The sequence below is a fragment of the Siphateles boraxobius genome, unplaced genomic scaffold (genome assembly GCF_051911475.1).
Source record: "Siphateles boraxobius isolate OS27281-9 unplaced genomic scaffold, OSU_SipBor_1 56, whole genome shotgun sequence".
NCBI classification, from domain to species: domain Eukaryota; kingdom Metazoa; phylum Chordata; class Actinopteri; order Cypriniformes; family Leuciscidae; genus Siphateles; species Siphateles boraxobius.
Genome location: NW_027509182.1, coordinates 12217244 through 12242571, shown reverse-complemented (window position 1 = coordinate 12242571; position 25328 = coordinate 12217244). Strand labels below are relative to the sequence as shown.

The window sequence follows — 25328 nt, the reverse complement described above, 5'->3', positions numbered from 1 at the left end:
TTGTTTTATGAATCTGCTGCAATGCAATACAGCCCTGGCAAATGAATAGTGGAGCACAAATTAAATTGGACAGCGCAGCAAACACACAACCGGTAAGCAGATGATGTTACACAATTCACAAGTGAAAAAGGTTACCCAATCATAACAGGGGTCATATACTGTAGATATAGAAATAATTGAAATCTAGCATAGAAAACAGCCTGTTAAATTTTAAGAGTCAGAAAATTATTGGAAAATGTACTTTGAAAATGTAATTTGACTGTTCTGAAGCAATCAACCTTCACAAACATGAGAAAAAGAAAAAGTGTTGAATATTATATGCCCTTTAAGAGACATTATAGTGAATACAAGGATCAAACTACTTTTCCGTAAAAGCATCTATACATGCATGAAGCCGCAAAAAGATGTGCTTAATTTAAAGGGAAAACAATGTGATTGTGGAAGGCAGTCTGGAGAGAGACACAGCAGACCTGCAGATTATGACAGTAAAATATCCCTCTGAGCAAAGTGCAAACACTTTACGAGATTTAAATATCAAAGGTGAAAGATTTCAAAGATTTCAATGTCACTTACCACTGGAGTTCTGGGAGTTGTTGATGTCTGCACGACTGGACTGGCCTGACTGGCTAGACATTTTCCCTTCCATTTTAAGGCCATAAGTTCCTTCTGCAGTGTAAAAATCAAAGCAGCTTAAGTAAAACATATCAGTTGCGAAATAACTAAATGCTCGTTTTATGCATCGCTCAAAATAAAACAGGCACTTTCCATGAATGGGGAACTAATGCAATTTCTCTTTTTGATTTATGGGAATTGTAAGTTGATCAATAACTTTTTTTTTTTTTTTGACAAGCAAATTGTAAATCTCAAAAGATTTCATTATCATTTTGAATGTTGAATACTAGATGATTTACCAGTGCTTGATTTATGGAGGGCTCCTAGAAAACTGAAATTGATTTTTTTCTTCTCCTGTCTGTTGCCTTTCTCATTTCATGATAGCCGAAGGTTTTGCAACTCTATGTCCTTGTGCTGCCATCAGATAATAATATACATTTTCCTACAGCTCTAGAACAATCAAGTCACATGACAATTGCTCCTCAAGTGTCTGTCTCAGAGAAACAAATTGAGTTTGATGTCCAGAACTGAGTACCCATGAACAAAGATGCAAATGCCATTGAGATTTGCACAGATTTAATTAAAAAAATTTGGAGGGGCCGAAATCATTGCTCAAAACAGTGATGTTTAATTAGCGTTTACTAGGGGTGTAACAATATATTGTGTCACAATATAATCGCAATACAAAAATGCTAAAATATGCTAACCACAACCATCCAATAAATTCCCCACGGACAAAAATCAAGCCCCGTCCTACATTTGTTCACACACACACACACAAACACACACACAACTCGAGTTTCATCCTGACTCCAATAATAATAATAAATAAATAGGCCTATGTATTTTTTAACTCATTCTGAATTATGAACTGGAGCCCAATCATACATTATTAACGTCTATACACTATATATATATATATATATATATATATATATATATATATATATATATATATAGAGTTTCCTTATATTCTGTAGATTATTTAAACCATCACTGAATCATTACCATAACTCTACGACTACAGAGAACAACCCCTGATTCTCGAAATTTGCTTCCAAATGCAGAGAAATGCACCGCATCTGCAAAAGTCATTTCACAAAAGGCTGACATATACATGGATGTATAATATCTCATCAAATGATAAAGCTCTTAGGTTGGGTTGTTTACAAATGTATTGTTTGTTTGTTTTTATGGACCGATTCCCCCAAACACCCACGCCAAAACTCATTCTGCACGAATCACATAAATGACATTTTGGCTTCAAAAGTGGAGAAAATCACTAAAAGGCAAAGACAAACTATGTTTAAAAGTTCATAAAGTATCAGAAATCAAATGTATGCAATTTTTCTTCTGAGGTAAATATTTGGATATCCAGATGTTTTAACTGGAAATGGGAATTATAATTGAGAATTATTTTGGCAGTTTAGAAAAAACGCTATGGGTTGACAGCATCAGCACATGATTTATAAAAAAAATAAAAAGGTAATTGCACTTTTTAAATCTCACAAATCTGACTTTATAACTCACAATTGCAAGTTTACATCTCTCAATTCTGCCTCTAACAAATAAAGTCAGAATTGTGAGATAAAAAGTCGCAATTATCTTTTATGTTTTATTCTGTGGCGGAAACAAGCTTCCATAGCAACTTAATCATGAGTCAAGAAATCTTGTCATTAAAACGCACATCCAGTTCCTATATTTCTATTTAAGATTATATGATTTTATAATGATTGCTGAACTTGGATTAAAATCAAAATGCTGCTAAATGGTTTAAAATCATTCAGTTTACTTCAGCCCCCAAAAAAACACTTTATTCATGGAAAGTGACAAACAAAAAACTCATTACAACAAAACATATTTGAGAGTGATAAGTGGAAACTATGTCAATAATAGACAGTCTGAAATTAAATCCTATGCATAAGATAAATCACCAAACATGTTTCATTGACAATAAATCAAAGGCATTTATCAATTATTGATAATAAAAAGAACATACTTTACCAACAACAATTGGCATCTCCCTGCAAAACCATGACTCTTTCAAATTTCGAAACAAATTGAAATTTAATTCTGGTAGCATCACTACAGTCTCTGACCCATTTCTATATTTTCACCATACTTTAAATAGCTTTCAATGTCAAACTCCGCAGCATCTCCTCAATGCAGGACTGAGAGAAAAATGAGAGGAGAGACGAAGGACGAAGATAATAGGAAAGACTTTGCAGCGAGTGCAGTAACGATTTGAGGTTATTGCAGACAGATTGGGTATTTTTACAACAGGAATTATGATCTTGGTTATTAGTTTCATGAAGAAGCTTCCACAATCTCCATATTTAATGATTAGAGCTATAGATAATTTACAGCGAGTGTCGAATCTCTAAGGTCTACACAGCTTTATTTCATCCATAAACACCACATAACACTGGCAATGAAGTGAGGACTTACTCATCGGAGCGTGAAGAGCCACATGCTCCTGATAGGGGTTGAAGTATTTGTACTGTTTCCCACAATACTCACACGTGTAACTTCCGGTTTCTTCAGGGACACAAAAAACAGTAATTAGTTAACATGTAGTGATTAGCCAAAGACGCTTTCCCACAAACTTTCCACTTAAACCATGATAATCTGTCATCATTTACTCACCCTCATGTCAATCCAAACATGTATGACTTACTTTCTGAAGAAGAATGTTTCAACTGTGTTTGTCCATACTATGAATGTCAATAGGGTCCAAATCTACATTGGAACCCATTGGAGAAAAAACAAAATCGTATTCAAATAACAAATAGAACTGTATTCAGCTTTGCAATGACATGAGGGTGAGAATATGACAGAAATATTATTTTTTTGGTACACTAGTCCTTTAAGCCAGTGGTTCTCAACCAGGCAGACCTCAGCAAATCATTAAAAACAAAGCTTAAAAACAAGCATTAAAATAAGCTAAAACAAAAACAAGTTTATTTGAAGAACCAGAGTTGTCTTGGAAAACCTGGATATGTGCGGTAGCCTGATTATGTTGGTTTGACAAAGCCAATACTGATCTACCATTTAAGCTTCTTCTGAGCCCAAATTTAAACAGTATTAAGATACTAATGATAAGTCATTATCAACAACATGATAATTCACGTTAGAAACATGCTAATTAAACCATGGTAGCAACATTCTAGCAACATGCTAATCATGTTAACTACCTGCTGATCATGTAAACATGATAAAACTTATCAATGTGTTAAAACATGCAAGCAACATGCTAATTGCCTGATTCATTCTAACAACATGCAAATTAATGCAAGTAACATTGTAATCATGCTAGAAATGTGCTAAATCGTGTTAGCAACATGCTAATTCATTCTAGCAATTTGTTAAATCATGTTATCAACATGTTAAAACATGCTAGCAATGTGCAAAATCATAATGCTAACAACATGGTAAAACATGCTAGCAGTGTGCTAAATCATGCTAGCAACATGTTAAATTATGTTAACAACATGTTAATTATGCCAATCTTCAAACTTCAAGCTGTTCAAAATTATTTTAAACTTTCAGACCTGTCAAGCCAACATCAAAGTGTGTTATCAAACTTTACTCATCTAATTATAAGAGTGTGATTTCTAGTACACCTGGAAAAGACATGCAATTAATAAAATTTTAACCTTTATGGGCATTTTTATATTGAATATACAGTTTTATATTTATGCCAAGGTCTAAAATACTTTATCGGGTATAGAAATTGTAAGTACGAGATATTTTTTGAAAATCATTCTACATAAATCACATACGACTAGAAAAGTCATGTAAATTCATTGATTAAAAAGAGTGCGAATCTTAAAAAGCATTCAGCTCTTAATACTTCTGCAATCATGGAATTTAATTTTTCAGAAAGTAGCCGTGTCGGGCCTTCAAATATTGTTGTGGACGATGTGGGCCTTTGGAGTCAAAAAGGTTGAGAGCCACTGCTTTAAGCTGCAATTTCACAACCATAATCCAAAAATCATTTTCTTGATTGCAGCATATTTTATCACTCCGGAAACAAATCAATCTTATAAATCACAATTAGAAGGTCTGGGTTTTAAATATAACTCGGTTCCCTGTATGTAGGAACTGATGCGGTGGAAACTCCGCCCATTAGTGATGACTTCTGTCAACCTGAATAGAACCACAGCAATTCAATTGCTGATTGTGCTTAAGCTCCGCCCATATGTGCATATAACTGAGGGATCAGTAGGTGCGTTTCCATTACAGATTTGCGTAAAACTTTTGCGATTTTGTTCTAAATGTCGACAAAAAACGATTGCAAAATGATGGCGTTTCCATTAACTGATGTTATGCGACTAAAACTAAAATCCCCTCGCGATAAGTCATTCCAAAAATCATGGCAACGGATGTTGGTAGATTTATGTATATCCCAGCTACCGCACTAGCCATTATTATTAATGGAAGGAGACTATACGTGTTATCCAAACATTAATGGCACGGAAAGACCCTTTTACTTGAGAGCGGCACATATGAGGTGTTTCTGGGTGTTTCTCCATCATTTCTGCTTCGAGTTCTTGATTGTGGCATTTCTTTGTGGTTTAGAATCCAGTATTCCTGTAATTCTTTTGTCTTTTATGAATTTAATAAAGAACTCTGTCTCGTATTCTGTTCAAACATAACGCGTCATCTACGTCAGGTGACCTGTCAATATCTAAAAACTGTTTCCATTGCAGTTTTGCGAAATATTTATTTTTCGAATTGCCTGAAAAACCACCCCATGCGAGCGTAAAAACTTTTTTGCGATAAATGGGAGTTTTTGCGAATTTGACGTGTTTCCATTGGGCGTATTTTCAATTTCAAGATGCGCAATTTGAAGGGTAATGGAAACGCGGCTAGTGTCATGTTCATCAGATTTTCAGCTGAAGGAGCTACTCGAATCATTCTGCAGCATATCATTACTTCTTTCAGGGAACTGGGGTTAAATTCATAAACCAGACAGATCAGTCACTTCAACACAGCATCATTCAGCAGCTTATCCATTAAAGTCCCCATGAAATCATAATTAACAATCCTTATTTTTATGGAATATTGCAGTTTATTATTAATGATTTATCTGTGCACATCCTTATTATTTTTTATGTGCCTCGTAATCTTGAATCAGAATAACTTCCCCTCCCTCTTGCAGCATCTCTTCTCTGATAACGAGGGCGGGGCAACCTGTCACTCACATGAGTTCCACCAATAGAAAACCACAACCATCCAATCAATTCCACACAGACAAAATTAAGCCCCGCCCTACATTTGTTCTTGTTCCAGGAGGGTTTCACTCAGAATCCTGATGAATCCATGGTCGTGATGTAGGCTAACATTTGGCTACTAACTAATCATTTATTTTGCATACGTCACTCCTGTACTAATACCCACGTTAAAAAAACAACAACATTGATATGCACAAAAAGATGTTTTGACCACGATGGAGCAGTTGTAATGCAGATGGCCCAATCCTGGTTATATGGACACTGGGGCTTAAACGGTTTATGAAAATTAATTTGCATGATTCTACACTGTAAAAAACAAATCCATCAAACAAACTGCAATTTAAAGGTGTATCAATTCAATGAACTCAAAATTAAGGCAACCAGGTTAAACCAACAATTATTTTTTTTTACAGTGTATAAATTGAAACAACAATTTTTCCATTAGCTGAGCAAACTTTGCAAAAATCTGAAAAGTTGAGAAAACATGATGCAGCTTCAGTGTATTTGGTCATCCGAAGTCATCACTCCTGGGTTGAGTTCATAATATCAGCTACTGACGCAGCACCAAAATGGCCGACATGTAAGGGAACCATGAGTCACAGAGATATTGAGCACTCTTACTTGGTCCCATTTTCTGGTATGATTCGGTCTCCTCTTTTAGGTCTTCTACAGGTATCACATGGTCATATGGATCTGAACAACACAACAAAAAGAGGATGCAAAGTTATTGTAGGTAAGCCTTCTCACCTTCATGCGTGTGAATAAGATCTCTAATGATGACATAAAGTACTGCTTCACCCAATGAGGGTCTTATCAATAATTTCACGCCATAAGTGTTACCAATGTTAAAAACTAGTATTTTGACTTCACAAATAGTGAAACAGTGTTTACAGAGAACAAGAGCAGAGGAAGATGACACTTTAATGAATAGGATTATGCATCAATAGTATCCCAAACACCATCTTAGAAAATGGTGACGCATGCTGGCAAAATGAGTCAGAATGAGCCGATTTTTACAAATTAATTTAGTTATTTTCACATTCTCCATTAAAAAAAAACCTTCAAAATTACGTATATTTGTTAGAATCTGACAAAAAAATGAATGAGCTACAAAGTCAATTTTGAGAAAAATCTAGTTAAAGTATTCTGAAGGTACCAAAACAAAAATCACCTTGAAAACATACCTTAAAATCACTGGTAATAACACCAAATTGAAAATAATATGAAAATAATTATGTGTAAAATATTTAACATTGCTATCCAAGCAGTCAGATTGAGAAGTGTGTCACTGGTTAAGGGCTACAAGTGTAGCAAAATTATCCAACAAAATATCAATAATAACAATAAACAACAAATTGCCCATCTCATGTTAACAAATTTATAAAATAATAATAATTTAAAAAAAAAACTAATGCAGTGAAAGATTTTTTATGATTTTTCCTGCATGGTTGGGTGGCCAGATTAATAGTGATCATCAAAACAGCTAGCAAAGTCCTTTTTTAATACAGTCATGACAGTTTCATATTGTGTACATGCCCAACCATTGTTCAAGATTTGCTACATTAATGTCCACAATCATCTTGTTTTAGTGGTGGCACATTATCACTGAAGTAGTCATTAATAAGTTGAGCAAAATGTCCGACAAGATTCGCAGACCGACTGAGCACTCTCACTACCATATACATTACGAAACAGGCATACATCAATGAAATAAAAGCTTTAAAATTAGAAATTTCTGCCGTGTTTACTTTTCGTGTTTTCAGAGGATGGACGCTTCCAAGATATCACAAGGTCACCGTGATTTTGCCAAGTGCAAATATTTTATTGATCCTGGAACAACATTCCTGTCTGTAAATTTAGTCCTAACCCTACATAAGTTATCCCTAAAATCAAATGATAGTTGAATGAATAACACTGATGTAGAAGCACCAAACCCTGATTGTAAGCCTAAACTTGACAAAAACTGTAAACTTGTCTCTAAAATCTGCTTAGTTGATTTGAATGCTGTTCCAAGATCAACAAAAGGGGCTTTCGCACTGGATAGTTCTAGAAACTAATCATCAGGATGGTTCCCCGAGAACTAATGGTTCTCCTAGGAACATTATTCTGGTTGCATTCACACTGCCAGTAAAAAACTCAGAAGTGACGTAAGACACGCTTGTTGTTGTGACTTTTATTTTGACGCCGCTGAGAACGGCAGAGCCTGAGCAAACAAACAGTGCTCGCATTCTCCGTGTTCATTAGTTTACAATCTATCTAACAGTCCTGTCTTATACACTATTAGATTGAACTGTTATACATAGAAAGTAGACAGTAATGAAAAGTTATTAGCGTTTGCCGTGTGGTTGATGTCCAGTGTTGCTGAGCAGAAATACATAATCATGTTTCTCTTGGTCCCATCAAAGATGCGTTGGATTTTTTCTCCTTGGTGTAAAGGTTAAGAGGTCCATCTATCATTGTTTTCCATTTTTGTAGAGTTAGTTTCTGGAGTAAATATAAAGCCTAAGTACGTTCGGTCAATCAGAATATACAGTGCCTAGCATAAGTGAACACACCCATGCTAAAGTTGACTAAAAAGCGGAATAAAAAATGATCTTTTGGAAATTGATCTTAATGCCTTAATTTAAAAAAAATAGGAAAAATCCAACCTTTAAGGACACCAATTTTCTTTGTGAATGAATAATGTATCGTAAATAAATAAATGTGCTTCCTTAAAATACAGGTTGCATAAGTCAGGACACCCCTATGTTAAATTCCCATAGAGACAGCAGATTTTTATTTTTAAAGGCCAGTTGTTTCATGGATCCAGGATACTATGCATCCTGATAAAGTTCCTTTGGCCTTTGGAATTAAAATATCCCACATCATCACATTCCCTTCACCATATCTAGAGATTGGCATGGGGAACTATCCATAAGATCATCTCTCAATGCAAATCACACCAGCTATTAGGCTAACTGAAATAAAAACTTGCCAATCTGTAGGTATGGTGAAGGGAATGTGATGATTTGGGGATATTTTATGATACATTATTCATTCACAAAGAAAATTGGTGTCCTTGAAGGTTGGATTTTTCCTAATTTTTTAAATTAAGGCATTAAGATCAATTTCCAAAAGATGATTTTTTTATTCCTCTTTTTAGTCAACTTTAGCATGGGTGTGTTCACTTAAACTAGGCACTGTAATAACGTCACGGATAGTTCCTATAGCACTGGTTTAGACCGACTGTGAAGTAAAAGCTTAATTAGTTCCTCCAAAAGAGTTCCTAGAAGTTCCTAGTTCCTGCTGTGCAACCCGGCAAAATCTGGGTACTATGCAAAGGTTCCTCCGGTGCGAAAGTCCCTAAAGATTTTAATCCAGGATAATGTTTCACTTGTTGAAATCAGGTTCACCGGTGATAATCAAAACACCCGGTTGTCCAATGTCATATTAAAGGCCTTAGTAAAAAGAGGGTTTTGTTAACATCAGCTTGGGTTTGAAAATCACATTTCACTGGTTCAGACTCATGCCATCGAGAATTCACTGAGAAGATTCACAAAGTTGGAATTACAATGATAACGAACTTGTTCACCAGCTGTCGAGAATCGAGCAGAGAAAAAAAAAATTCATGGATTATTAAAACAAAGGAAAGGTACTCCCCTCGAAAAACGTACAAATAAAGATAATTTTAGATGTTTAATTGCCATTTGGAGCATTGGGATCGCTAGACGAGGGCTTAATGAACTCATATTTGTAAAAATAAACTCAAATTCGACCAAAATTGACATTTCACTTGTTTTGCCTGTAGCTCGACAGTATCCCGTGTGCATTCCCACTCATCTTGCCAGCACGGATCACAATTCATCTTTCATGAAAATGTCAGCGCTTTTATTGCCTCTGGAGTTACAGCCCTCGCTTCATTAGTGAAAGAAAATAATAAAAGACAAAGAATTTATGATCAGCAATTAATGTCAGGATGTTTATACATATTTACCATCAGCTTTTATGGGGAAAAAATGTTTTAGGATCAAGATCAACAAAGTTTGTTTCTGTTAATTAGGAATGGTTTAGGTAAAAGTTCTATTGACAACTTAAAAAGAAAAAAGAAAAAGACAGCTTTCTTCATACTTTCCCCTTTAAATTGAGACATTTTCCACAAATATAGTCCAAAATTGGACCCAAAACACTTTGGCAATGATCAGTACTCAACCTTCAGAAAATGTTGACCGTCAACCAAAATGTAGTACGTTGGAGATGAAACTAAATACATTGAACCGTTTTCTGTATTTTATATGAGGTTTGCCTTTTTTAAAATGCAATGTAAAATTTAGAATTTAGCAAACCTCAAATTTTGTCAATGTCAAAAACTTTGTGTCATGTCTAAATACAATAGTACTCAATATCTAACCAAATATTGTTTACTAGTTACAAATGTATATTATCCATAAGTTAAAGGGATAGTTCACCCAAAAATGAAAATTAGCCCGTGATTTACTCACCCTGACATCATCCTAGGAGTATGTGACATTCTTCTTTCAGACGAATATAATCAGAGTTACATTAAAACATTTCCTGGCTCTTCCAAGCTTGATAATGGCAGTGAATGGCTAGATGAGTTTGGCAGTCCATTAAAGTGCTCGAAACGGCTCTCCGGGGGTTAATAAAGGCCTTCTGAAGTGAAGCGATGTTTTCGTGTAAGAAAAATATCCATGTTTAAAACTTTATCAACTAAAATAACTAGCTTCCAACAGACGGCCGTACACATCGACTTATGCCAAAAGAGAAACACCTAAACTTGACGCACAACATAATGACGAACGTGGTCGCCCAGCCCTGTGTGTTTGAACAGCGAGAGGCGTCAATTGCCGTCATTATGTTGTGCGTCAAGTTCAGGGGCCTCATTTATTGCGATCGCACAAAACAGGCCCTGAAAGAGGCGTACGCCACTTCCGACGCCCAAGTTGTGATTTATAAAAACAAACTTTACGCGAAAATTTGCGCACCTGCACGCAAACTCTGACCCATGCGTACGGGCGCATATATAGCTTATCTAACGGCAGATGAAGTAAAACCATAAATCTTCATTATGAGTCCTAATCATAAATACAGTACATGTTCACAATATCAGTTTAAATAAATAAAATAATGATTTAAACTATGTTTTACTTCTGATTAAATATGCCATTGTCATTAATGGAGTTAAACACTTAAACTAGCCTATATGAAATCATTACTGAGAAGTTACAACATTTATCATATTCAATAAATAGAAATATTTGTTGTGGATGCAATGCTTTTGAACACTTTTCCTCTGGCATGCTGTGTTTTAATGCTTTAACTACAGAGATAATTGCTTATGACAATAGCAGATTGTCTGAGAAAATAGTTTAAAAGTCTATCTGTTAAATTAATTAAAAATACTATTTGGCCAGTGGAAAAGATTGAGAAAAACTTTCTCTGAAATGTATTTTACACTATTTGATTTATTTATTCAAAAACAAGGCAAAGATAGGCAGCTAAATTATTTTTATTAATGTAATGTGAAGGCACATCCATATTTCATATTATCCTAATGTCTTGTACTGTTAAAGAGGTTATCACGTGGATGAATAATCATATGCAAATGATATGCAGATGAGGATATGCATAGTAAAACTAGGCGTTATAAGGTCCATATATGGTTATTTCGGGGAGGAGACGCATGTGCGCACAATCTTCCTCTAACTGGGATTTATAAAGTGAATTCTGCACATGTTCTGGCGTACGCATACAAGTCTGAATATTTTTTTGCGTACGCCATTTTTGGCTTTGGGGCGCACGTACACTTTTAGTGAGGATCCTATGCACAGTTTTATAAATGAGACTCCTGGTGTTTCTCTTTTGGCGTAAATCGATGGTACGGCTGTCTACCGGAAGCTAGTTATTTTAGTTGATTTTAGTTTTAAACATGGACATTTTTCTTACACAGACTTCAGGGTGAGTAAATCATGGGCTAATTTTCATTTGTGGGTGAACTATCCCCTTAAAGAAAAGCATTGGATTGATCCTGGCAATAATTTAATAATTAAAAAAATGGTTGGGCAAAGCAGCAACAGGTTAATACTTTGTCTATATTTTGGGGTATATTTTATTTAACAGTTAAACCAACAAAATACATGGGATTTTGTGATTACCAAATAAGTAATTGTTATCATATTTGTGGAAAGTACCTTGAAAGACTATTAAGCGATTTAAATTTAATTCATCAGTTCATTAAAGCGCCTGAACTGAAAGGTTGAGGTTGAAATGTCAAAGTGGGTCTATTTGGTTTACATACTATAGTAAACCAATAACTATATATTACAAATGAAAAGAGGGAATACACAGCTCACCATCAACAGCATGGAGGTCTCGGTGCTCCTGAAAACAGCTGTAGTACTTGTATTTTTTCCCACATACGTCACATGTATAACGGAAAGAACCTGGATTTGAAAAAAAAACAAAGACTTCTAAGAATAGAAACTTTAGATATCATTGTGTGAGACAGAACTCTCTCTTTCACAATGTTTTATCCACTTTATTTCGAAATGTCCAGGACAATTACCCAAAAATCTGTCCCACGAATGGGAAAATGTGCAACTTACTATTGATTCCCAGAGATGCTCCTTCTCCTGAAGCCGTACCATCGGCCTCTAAATAAAACCACACAAAATACAGTCAGATATATAAACTGGTTATGTAATAAGGAATTTTATGATTCTTGTTGCGATTCAGACTATAGTTCATTAATGATCTCTTTCCATTTGAGTACTTTTGAAGATGCATTCACCACCCAATAACTGATCCTAACTACACGTCCATTCAAACGTTTATTTTGAAAAGACATTCTGATGTTCTTGAAAGACATTCATGCTTCTGTTAATAGGATATTTCACCCAAAATTGAAAATCTCTCATCATTTACTAACCCTAATGTATATGTCTTTCTTCAGATAAACACAAACGGATATTTTTAGGAAAATAGTGCATCTCTTTGAGCCAATATAATGCCATTGAATGGCTGCTGCTCGGTTGATGCTTAAAAAAAACACACACACACACACAAAGCGATTGTGACGGTGATCCATACGACCCTAGTGGATGAATCAATGTCTTCCGAAGCAAATCAATATGTGTGTGGAAGAAAAATACTCTATATATTTATTAACCGGCTCAAAAGAGTCATTTGTTTGTGAGTCAGATGTTTGCTGTTGTGAGAAACCATCAATATGATAGAAAGACGTGTTGTCTGTTTATTGTAAACTTAATATGCAGTTCTGAGAATGAATCAGTTCATGATTCCAACTTTCAACTATCCTAAATCAAATTCAGTAGGTCAAGAATAGGACAGCACCTGTGTGAGCTCGGACATGCGTCTGAAAGCAGTTGTAGTATTTGTACTTCTTGCCACATACTCCACAGACGTAAGAGCCTGTAAGAGAGAGCACAGAAATATCAGACAAATGTGTTTCAGTGTTAGTAAGGTGTAATTACACCTTCAGGCTGGACACACGGCTTACACTTTAACACAAGCTGTGAAACTACAAGGTATTCTTCGGAGAGAGAAATAAACAGATTTCATTCAGATATTTCTGCAAATATCCACTTCTCAGTTCTGATTTGCTCACTATATAAAATCACGGTAACTAGTAGTCAACCAATATTTATTGCCATGGCAGATATTTGGCATTTATTAATGATCACATCAGCCGATAAGTGTTCCTGTTTTGCAAGTGCCTTATCTTGACGCCACTGAAAACATGTTAATATCTCATGCTTCATGACACTTTAATTAAAAAAATGTAAAGATCCCCTGTAGTCAATAATTTGATCCCTTCTAACTCATCTTTGATCACCAAAAAGATATATTTAAAGTAATTTTTCCTTGAAAAAAAAATGTATTCATGCTTGAATATAACTCGACACCCTTGCCTCATTTAGTATGCGCAGTTCAATCAATAAGCAAATGAGCCCCGCCTCCACTCACTCACTCACTCAGAGATCCACTCACTGACGATCACACGTTGATCTGATTGGTTACAAGGTCGTTTGTGACGTCAGAAACACCAGCGATTTCAAAGCGTGTTTTTGAGACTGTCTTTGGTTCACTGCAGTTTTAAGCAGAAAATACTCAGTAATGCTGTCGACTTATGAATTTACACATGGTTTGAACGAATGAGGCATTTTACTGTACACCCAAAGTGCTTTATAATCATGTCGGGGTCTCTCCTCAACCACCACCAGTTTCACAGCCACAGCACAACGGCGCCAGTGCGCTCACCACACACCAGTTATAGGTGGAGAAGAGAGAGGGATAAAGCTAATTTAATGGATGGGGATTATTAAGAGGCCACGATTGGTAAAGGCCAATGGAGGGAATGTGGCCAGGACCCCAAGGTTACACCCTTACTCTTTATGAGAAGTGCCATGAATGTTAAAATGTATACCAAATGCAATTATCTGACGTTAAGTGTGTTTTTGACTTAAAGGATTAGTTCACCTCAAAATTAAAATTTCCTAATAATTTACTCACCCCAATGCCATCCAAGATATCCATGTCTTTCTTTCCTCAGTGGAAGAGAAAATAAGTTTGAGGAAAACATTTCTGGATTTTTTTTCGAATAATGGACTTCAATGATAACCAGCGTTTTGAAGTCCAAATCAATGCAGTTTCAAAGGTCTTTGAAGTGCTTCAACACGGGCTGTGCACGATCGCAGCTGAGGAGGAGAGTCTTATCTAGTGAAACGATAGGTCATTTAAAAAAATATATATATACATATATATATATATATATATATATATTAGAGGTGGGCATAGATTAATTTTTTTAATCTAGATTAATCTCACTGTAATCTTGAAATTAATCTAGATTAATCTAGATTAAAATGGCTCATTTGAATTCTGCCGAAGGCATTCAGAACATGTGTGCTACCCAAATAATGACTAAAAGTAAGTCTTTGAGAATAGTTCGCCTCGCGTAGTGAATTTCTGCCAAAAAATGCCATTCGACAATAGATTAGCAAAAATCGAATTATCATTCGAAAAAAAAAAGCTGCGCACACTCACAATGACAGAAAGGGAGGCCAATTTCATCTTTAGCGAGTTGTCATTTTGTTATGTTTTTTTAACATAGTAGGCTAATTGGAAGAAAAAAAACAATAAGCACGACATAGATGTGTAGACGTACAGTCCGTTTTTGCATCGCCAAACCAGCTCGTTAGATCAAAAATTAATGTCATATGTCATAATGATTTTATGTGAACCTGCCTTTACCGGCAATAGCCTCCTCCTTTTTAAACAAATTAGTTTTCAATCAATGTAATCAATGTAAACTATTCCTGTGACTATGCCCCTGCGCAATACACACACATTACCGCGGGATGGCGGGTGTTCATTTCATAAACGGTACACAATGGTAGCTTATTTAACCTGTTAACCTTTGCCATTGCGCCGACGCTCTGAAGCGTTTTTTTGTAGCCTATAAATTAGTGTATATGTTCAAAAAATGGATAATGTCATACTTTTTAGTAGTGCTATCATGGCGTAATAATCTGTTTGGTTGTAAAATGTATTACCTGAATGAAATGAAATCGAATGTATCGTCCTGTGGAATCATTCATTCACAGACAGCTTACGAAGATGTTCAACTAATAAAGATCTTCATCGCTGGCAAAAATATGATGCATTTGCAGATTTGCTTTCTCTAGACTAAACTGTAGATCCACGGTCACTTGATGTTATTAAATCTTCCTGTTACGAATCCGAGTCGAGTGTGATTGAACGCGCTTCAGACGATTCAGTGCGTGAGGAACTAAACAGATCATTCAAACTGATTCGCGTACCGATTTAGACAGATCTGCCAACTTGTTTGATGAAGTCTTTGAACACAATCGACCCAAAAGAGTGATTCATTTGTGAATTGAGCAGCGTCAGTTATGTCAAATATACTAGGCTACACATGGAATTGCGCGAAAATATAACGATATTCGAAAAAGCTATTTTATGATCCTAACCCAACTTTGAGAATAGATTAACGGCGATATTTTTTTTATCGCCCGATAAGAGTCTCACGTTAACGCAGCACGTTAACGCCGATAACGGCCCACCACTAATATATATATATATATATATATATACAGACACACACACTCACCTAAAGGATTATTAGGAACACCATACTAATACTGTGTTTGACCCCCTTTCGCCTTCAGAACTGCCTTAATTCTACGTGGCATTGATTCAACAAGGTGCTGAAAGCATTCTTTAGAAATGTTGGCCCATATTGATAGGATAGAATCTTGCAGTTGATGGAGATTTGTGGGATCTCATCCAGGGCACGAAGCTCACGTTCCACCACATCCCAAAGATGCTCTATTGGGTTGAGATCTGGTGACTGTGGGGGCCAATTTAGTACAGTGAACTCATTGTCATGTTCAAGAAACCAATTTGAAATGATTCGAGCTTTGTGACATGGTGCATTATCCTGCTGGAAGTAGCTATCAGAGGATGGGTACATGGTGGCCATAAAGGGATGGACATGGTCAGAAACAATGCTCAGGTAGGCCGTGGCATTTAAACGATGCCCAATTGGCACTAAGGGGCCTAAAGTTTGCCAAGAAAACATCCTCCACACCATTACATCACCACCACCAGCCTGCACAGTGGTAACAAGGCATGATGGATCCATGTTCTCATTCTGTTTACACAAAATTCTGACTCTACCATCTGAATGTCTCAACAGAAATCGAGACTCAGACCAGGCAACATTTTTCCAGTCTTCAACTGTCCAATTTTGGTGAGCTCTTGCAAATTGTAGCCTCTTTTTCCTATTTGTAGTGGAGATGAGTGGTACCCGGTGGGGTCTTCTGCTGTTGTAGCCCATCCGCCTCAAGGTTGTGCGTGTTGTGGCTTCACAGATGCTTTGCTGCATACCTCGGTTGTAACAAGTGGTTATTTCAGTCAAAGTTGCTCTTCTATCAGCTTGAATCAGTCGGCCCATTCTCCTCTGACCTCTAGCATCAACAAGGCATTTTCGCCCACAGGACTGCCGCATACTGGATGTTTTTCCCTTTTCACACCATTCTTAGTAAACCCTAGAAATGGTTGTGCGTGAAAATCCCAGTAACTGAGCAGATTTTGAAATAGTACTCAGACGCTCAAAATTGCTTAAATCACCTTTCTTTCCCATTCTGACATTCAGTTTGGAGTTCAGGAGATTTTCTTGACCAGGACCACACCCCTAAATGCATTGAAGCAACTGCCATGTGATTGGTTGATTAGATAATTGCATTAATGAGAAATTGAACAGGTGTTCCTAATAATCCTTTAGGTGAGTGTGTATGTATATATATATATATATATATATATATATATATATATATATATTAGTGGTGGGCCGTTATCGGCGTTAACGTGCTGCGTTAACGTGAGACTCTTATCGGGCGATAAAAAAAATATCGCCGTTAATCTATTCACAAAGTTGGGTTGGGATCATAAAATAGCTTTTTCGAATATTGTTATATTTTCGCGCAAATCGCGCAGCAGGGTATTTTCCTGTCAGGGACACAAGGTGTATACTTTTACATGTTACGTTGATCGTTCCTCTCGTTACTTTACATGTTGTTAAATGAGTTTATTCCAAGCGCGCTGTATCTTTTTTATGGGCATGAGCGATGCTCAATTTACAAATGAATCACTCTTTTGGGTCGATTCTGTTCAAAGACTTCATCAAACAAGTTGGCAGATCCGTCTAAATCGGTTCGCGTTCGCGAATCAGTTCTGTTCAGTTCCCCACGCACTGAATCACTGAAGCACGTTCAATCACACTCGACACGGAGTCGTAACAGGAAGATTTAAGAACATCAAGAGCTACAGTTTAGTCTAGTGAAAGCAAATCTGCAAATGCATCATATTTTTGCCAGCGATGAAGATCTTTATTAGTTGAACATCTTCGTAAGCTGTCTGTGAATGAATGATTCCACAGGACGATACATTCGATTTCATTTCATCCAGGTAATACATTTTACAACCAAACAGATTATTACGCCACGATAGCACTACTAAAAAGTATGACATTATCCGTTGGACATATACATTAATTGGTACTTTCCTGTTATCCGGACCCCACGATAACCTATAGGCTACAAAATAAATAAGCTTCCATTGTGTAAGTTACAGTTTATGAAATGAACACCCGCCATCCCGCGGTAATGTGTGTGTATTGCGCAGGGGCATAGTCACACGAATAGTTTACATTGATTGAAACTAATTTGTTTAAAAAGGATGAGGCTATTGCCTGTAAAGGCTGGTTCACATAAAATCATTATGACATAGTTTTTTGATCTAACGAGCATCTGGTTTGGCGATGCAAAAACGGACTGTAGCTACGTCGTGCTTATTGTTTTTTTCTTCTTCCAATTAGCCTAAGTTACTATGTTTAAAAAAAACGACGAAAACATGTTACTTGTTCAATTAATAAACAGTTTGTTTGAAGACAAATCGCTAAAGATGAAATTGGCCCCTTTCTGTCATTGTAATTGTGCGTTTTATTTATTTATTTTATTTGATAAATTTTTTTGACCGATATTCGACTTTTGCTCCTCTTTTGTCGAATGGCATTTTTGGCAGAAATTCACATCCCTACGCGAGGCAAACTATTCTCAAAGACTTACTTTTAGTCATTATTTGGGTAGCACACATATTCTGAATGCCTTCGGCAGAATTCAAATGAGCCATTTTAATCTAGATTAATCTAGATTAATTCCAAGATTCCAGTGAGATTAATCTAGATTAAAAAATTAATCTATGCCCACCTCTAATATATATATATATATATATATATATATATATATATATATATATATATATATATATATATATATATATATATTTATATATATACATACATACTTTTTAACTACAATTGTTCGGATTGAGCTGATCTGCAACACGCCGGGAACTATGTCATCACGTTGAAAGTCATTTCTATTGAAACTTGTATGTCATGTATTTAAATATATTAAATATATACACACATTAGTAATGATGATGCAATTTAGTACATGTAAAATACATTAAAATGTAATATCAAATAACACACTACAGTTAAAATTATAATCACATGCTTTATATGTGCTTTAGTATGTTAGTCAACACATTAAAATGTGTGTACTTTAAATCATGACAAAAGATTATTAAAACAAATTTTTTTGACATTATTACAGTTTACTTAAGTGTGTTAAAAACAGTAATGAAAGTGCTTTTTATTTCATTATTCATCATATCAAATCATATTATATGCAAGTACAGTAATACAGTTTTGAATATAGCTATAGCTTTTAAGATTTGAAGTGCACTACAGGTACACATTCAGTACAATTAAGCGCACTTCTTTTTCACAAGGAAAGCATCTTGTAGCAAAGCAGAACCTGCGACTCTTGTTTCAGGGAGATATGAATCATACGGCAGTCTGAGTTCAGAGGAGTGTGGGATCTTCCAGGGCTGTGAGAACGGGCGCTGTATTCGAGTGCCATTTTTAATGACCACAGAGTCAGGACCTCGGTTTAACGTCTCATCCGAAGGACGGTTTGTCTTGAAGCATATTAAAAACACCACATAGACATATAAAAAACTTTAAAAGCTTGATTTTCACCACAGGGTTTTCACCACACAAAAAAAAAATCTGTCAATCATCAATAATTTCTGACAAACATAAAACAGAATATAAAGTAATAAAGAAGGTGGAGACTTCAAGTTTGCATAACTTTTTCACTGATAAAGTCATATTTACACCTACACTTCTGGTCAAAAGTTTGAGAGAAGTTTTTTTTTTTAAGGTTTTTGAAAGAAGTCTCTTCTGCTCACCAAGGTTGCATGATAAAAATAGTTTTGTATTGTAAAATATTATTACAACTTAATGCCAAACGTTTGACAAGTAGTGTGTGTATACATGAGGGATACACATGGCACCCATTTGTAGAATGTCTCATGACTAAAAACTATTTCATACCTTGTGTTTGCGAGTTGCGAGAGCTCCCCAAAACCACACAGATCTCAGCCGGTATGTTCCCGTCACTCGCTTTGCCGTTACTGGCCACAGACTCGGCGGTGGACGCCACCTCGGTCTTTACGGTGACTGAGGGAAGCTTCGGGGAGGTTGTCGGGACCGCTTGCGTGGCTCCTGCCTCAGTCGGGACCACAGCTGTGTCCTTCGGCTCCTGGCTGGGGTTAGGAACCTCCTGACAACTCATGACTCCACGACTGCTCAGCAAGAGCAAAGTAAACTGTTAAAAACAAACACAGGAGGCGGCATTTAAAAGGGGACCTAATATGCTCACTTTCAAAGTCTTGATTCTTTGGGGTGGGCAGGGGGGCTCTTCCTTAAAGGTTTTCATTCTTGAATGCTCACTAAGCATTTTTTAAACTTTTTTCCCCATATTCTCCATTGTTGCGGCTCCTCTCTTCCCAGTCTGTCAGTAACGCTCTGTTTACTTCCTGTCTCTATGAAACCCCTCCTTCTGAAAAGCACACTGTGCTCTGATTGGTTGGCTGGAGCAGTGTGTTGTGATTGGTCGAACGCTTTGAGTGTGTTTGGGAAATGTCCCGCCCCTTACCATAACCGCCAGTTTAACACACTACTAACTAACTCAACCAGGCCCCGCCCCTTTATTCTGCATATTAATTATTTAAATGAGGAATATTGTGACGTGTTCGTTCAGAAAACTCAAAACTACAATGGCTGCGTTTCAGGAGTTCAGAAACACTGACACTGATATAGAGAAGAACTGGAACTTTGCAGAGCTTTTTCATGTACAAACAGCAACATTACACACTAAAGAAAGATGAACATGTTAAAAAGCATAATAGGTCCTCTTTAAGTGCCCAAATGTGAATTTGGGGCAATCCATGTCTTGTAAACTATTAAAATACAATAAGAACAAGATTAGAGAAGAACTAGAAGCAATCAAAACAAATTCAGAAACTCTATACAGTAGTATAATCTAATTTAACATTGAATTTTGTAATGCAGAGGAACTTTTTTAAAGCATACAATATTTCCCTTCTGTGTGGGAGACATTCATAACAGTTCAGAATAGCAGAGATTTATGTTTGAGAGAACTACAAATGTAAATGCATTACCCAGAACTCTCTGCAGAGAAATAAAATCAACTTGATACATGTGTCTGCAATCTACAGAATCTACAGCTCCATCTATATCTACCAGATGTGTTTTCTTTGAGGAAGAAAGAGAGCCAGTTCCTTCTCAAAAAAAAAAAAAAAATCTAAATATGACAAAACATGAAATTGAGTTAAGCATAAAACAATATTTTTGGCTCATCAACATCATCAGCTGATAAAATTGCTTGTGATTGTGAGAGGGAAGACATAACAGATATTAGAACATGAATTATTTTACAACCAGCTTTTTTTTTCAGGTCTACAACCATTGTCTGTGTCTGAAATCGAATACTTCCCTACGACATAGCATGCAAGATACCGCACAGAAAAAAAAAAATAGTATGCATAGTATTCATAAAACAGTAGGTGAAAAGTCCCAAGGATGACGTACTACTTCCACCAAGACTCTGTAGTGAGCATTTAATGGACACTAAACTATCCCATGAGGCCATGGGAGAGGATTTATGAATGACACTGCATAGAGTGCCGAAGTTATGATGCACTTTGTTGGCCAAAAGGCGGAAGTGAGTTAGCATTTTAGCACTTCCGGTTCCCTCGCCCTAAAGTCTATGGGTTTTTTCTAAATCGCCTGAAATAAGGTCTGTGGTTAACAAAGCCTCTAAATATTTTCACGTTTTGATCTATGACATAAAACACACCAGTTTTAACCTGCTTGTGGTTTTTTAAACTTTATTTAGACTTCAAAATGTATAAACTTTGGATTAACTTGATCAACAAAGTGTTGTGAGCCTTACACGTTTTGTCTAACACAGATTAGGGCTGGATGATTAATCGAAAAACAAATCGAAACCGAAATTCAGAGCCTAGAACCAACGTAATTTTACCATATCGGTTATTTCGTTTTTTTAATCCTATTAATATTTCCGCCCACTGTGTGTTAATGTACTTTCCCCTTAAAACATATTACCGCTTGTGTCACGTAACTCCGCCCCATCCAGTCTGCGACATTGAAGCAACATGAGCCCCTTTCACACAGCGCGTTGATCCCGGGAAATTGCCAGAACAAACACCTTCTGTGTGAACGCAAACACGACCCGGGATTGATGCCAGGTTGGGGACATAGTAACATTGCCGTGTTCAGTCCCGGAACGCGCGCTGTGTGAACAAAAGCCATAATCAATGCCGTGTCGTAATGATGGCGCTAAGCCGGGATCGTTCGCCAGCGTGAAACGGTTCGTAATGCGCTAGTTTATCATCGAATCAGAGAAAAAATTCACAAGCGTTGTTTCTCGAGAGAAATCGCAGCTCATAAGCAAACTATAGACGCCGCTGGGACATGTCACGTGTCTTTGCGGGTTGTGCGTGTCTGTGTGAACGCACTCTCTTGATTCCGGAAAATCACTGTCAGTGTGAATGAACCAAAGTCAAACGAACCCGGGTCAAATCCACTTTATCCGTGTATTTTCCGGAATCTCTGTGTGAAAGGGAACTCAAACACTGAGTCAACTCAGCAACAGGAGCCGCTTGTACCAAAGAAACACGCGAAAAAAGAGAGAGACTGACAAACGCCCAGCAACAAGTGCCTCCATTCCACAAAGCAGGTTTCCATAACACAAGCATTTACAAATGCTACACAATATGAAAAGGATTAGTTTTTTTAGTTTTATACAAGTTATGTTTTACTTTTAAGATGGCACTCTATTTAGACAACAAATTCTCTGCGCTGTCAAAATAAAGTCCTGCTTACGACACTTATCGTCCAAACAGAACAACTCATTGGCCAATGCTGGAATATATATATATATATATATATATATATATATATATATATATATATATATATATACATATACATATATATCACCACTAATAATAACAATAATGATGTTGATATAGTTTTTGATGACCGACGGCCAACACATTCAATAAATGATATTACACAGTTTAATTTACACGCAGGCGCAGAACGCTAACGGTCTAGCTAACGGTCGGCAGTAGTGGTCTCGGTGTGTTCAAGTACAGCTTTTTACCCCGACGCGAGGCGACAACACAGTCGGCTTTCATCAGCGCTAGTTCATCGGTGTCGGCTTGGTGTGTTCCTGCCTTAAGACTTTTTAAGACTTTTTATGGCCTTACATTTTTAAGATCTAATTGAAGACTTTTTAAGACTTAAGGACCCGCGGACACCCTGTAGGAGCTGTGTTCTCAGCACTGTCAACATAAAAGTCCCTCTTACAACACTTATTGGCCAAACAGAAAACGTATTTGGCTGATGCCAATAATAAAACATAAATGAATAAATATTATATATATAAATATTATATATATATATATATATATATATATATAAATATTATATATATATATATATATATATATATATATATATATATATATATATAAAACCACTAATATAAATATTTGTAATAATATCAACACTAGAAAACAAATCATACTAGCTGTTCTGGATCATATTAGTTGGTTTCTAAAAACAAACCAGCCACTAGTTGGTCTTACTTGGTTTTTGAAACGTGGCTCCAGCCAAAGCAGGATTCTCAGCTGCTACAGACCTTTTATTAATAGAAAGAAAAATCTAAATATACAATAAAAGGTAAATAAATAAACAAATAAAACACCAAATTTACATGCCTTGACTGAAACGCTACTGTCATGACTAAAATGCTCAAATTTAAAACAAATACAAATCAAACACAAAGTAATAATTTTTAAATTGACTTTTCTTCAAAAATAATAAAAAAGCCAATACACACTATTGTATCTGATAGCACCTCTTAATTCCATGTCCTTCACACAAAGAGCCAGGAGGCATTATTAGTGTGCACAGGTGCGCTCTTTCACCGATTCATTTCGAAACCAACTCCAAACTGTGGTAAGAGAATTTCAACAGTGTCACCTAATGAGAATTTATTACTCTCAGGCTATTTCAGGAGATGACTGGAAGAGATTAGGCTGACAGCCCTAGTTTCCTTGAACCAGAATACACTGACGCGTTCCCATCATGAAAAACCCTGGCATGCCTGTACCACTTTCATAAAAATGAATAATGTGAAAAAAATGAATAATTTCCTTTTTTGTTTATTTGTTTTTTTTTTTCTTTTTACTATTTTACATTTAATTGGAAGTGGTGAAAAAAGAAATATTGCCTCTTAAATTTCATCTGAAAGAGTGGGCACCTAAAAAAAAGCCTTTTCAATTTATATGCTAATGATCTCCGAATTAAAATTTAATAACCGGGAGATATTGAAAAGCGCTCTTGAATTATACAAAAAATAAATCCTGAAAGAATAGACTAAAATTAGAAATTCAGGGCAGCACACAGGCCAGTGCTCAGCCCTGATTAAATTTTTGATGGAAATCAAAATTGCAAAACAAGCAGGAGATGAAAAGACTGAAGGTCTGGGATGGAGGGATATGCATGCGCATATATATATATTATAAGCACATATACACACACACCAATACATTTATATAAAATCATTACATTCCTATAAGTGTTGTGTTTTTATTACTTGTTTATATTTTAATTTTTAATAATATTTTTTTTTTTAAATGACCGCATCACATTAGCATTTTCCATCTTTTCGTTTTGTTGGATGTTTTATTATTTTTCCCCTAGATTTAATCGTCCGAGTCTTTCTCAGAGATCAGAGAAAGAAGAGCACGTTTGCGGTTGGGTGTTATTTTTATAACCTGCACTGTTATTATTTTACCCGATGAAGACTGAGACGCTGCCATACACTACAAATAAGGGTTACATGATCTATTCTCTTGCGTCATCAACATGTTATCGTTTTACGCAATTGGAAATAACAACATTGTTGCAGAATACTTTCATGTTTAATGCTTATTTAACATTTTTCTAGTGATAAAGTATGTTTATAAATGGTTTAAATCATAAAACTAAAATTAAATTAATAAAACTAAACCAAGAAACTGATCCCATGAAGGAAACCCCTAAAAGTTTTTTATATATGAAGCTCCTAAAAGAACCATTTAAGGTTCTACATAGAACCTTTTCTTCTAAGAGTAAAAGCCATCAGCTAAATGTCTTTATTTAACGAAAACAATGACAAAAAATGTTTGTCTACAAGCTTTTCCCATGACTAAGACGAGACACCAATGTCATTAAAGAATAACTGTGACTATACCACTGCAATATCGTAAAAAAGACGAGAATAAAATGTAGTTAAAAATAGAAACGAAGAGACAAAAATATTACAGACTGTTTTACAAGCCTCTACGAGCTTTCATTATGTCAAGAGTTTAAATCCCCCAATCAAAGATTTTCTCTTAAATAAATTAAATTATAATTAAAATAAGTTA

The 25328-nt window shown here is 35.9% G+C and overlaps 1 protein-coding gene and 1 long non-coding RNA gene across 4 annotated transcripts in view; one reads left to right on the top strand and one right to left on the bottom strand.

Annotated features, from left to right (window-relative positions):
* The window catches only part of znf618 (zinc finger protein 618), a 47701-nt gene that overhangs the window by 10387 nt on the left and 11986 nt on the right, over positions 1-25328 (bottom strand). For 2 of the 3 annotated variants that reach the window (XM_077206797.1, XM_077206798.1), the window contains exons 3-9: positions 19855-20128; positions 13200-13277; positions 12452-12499; positions 12200-12289; positions 6471-6542; positions 3061-3150; positions 574-666 (exon numbers count right to left, since the gene is read on the bottom strand). In XM_077206797.1, the coding sequence (XP_077062912.1) occupies positions 574-666; positions 3061-3150; positions 6471-6542; positions 12200-12289; positions 12452-12499; positions 13200-13277; positions 19855-20095 (712 nt within the window). In that variant the 5' untranslated portion in view covers positions 20096-20128. Of the gene's footprint in view, positions 1-573; positions 667-3060; positions 3151-6470; positions 6543-10327; positions 10422-12199; positions 12290-12451; positions 12500-13199; positions 13278-19854; positions 20129-25328 lie in introns of those variants that run through there. The other variant, XM_077206799.1, reaches the window with a different exon arrangement.
* LOC143715133 (uncharacterized) overlaps positions 22191-25328 on the top strand; it is a 251763-nt gene continuing 248625 nt past the window's right edge. The window contains exon 1 of the long non-coding RNA XR_013195675.1: positions 22191-22216. This is a non-coding gene — a long non-coding RNA (uncharacterized LOC143715133). The remainder of the gene's footprint in view (positions 22217-25328) is intronic.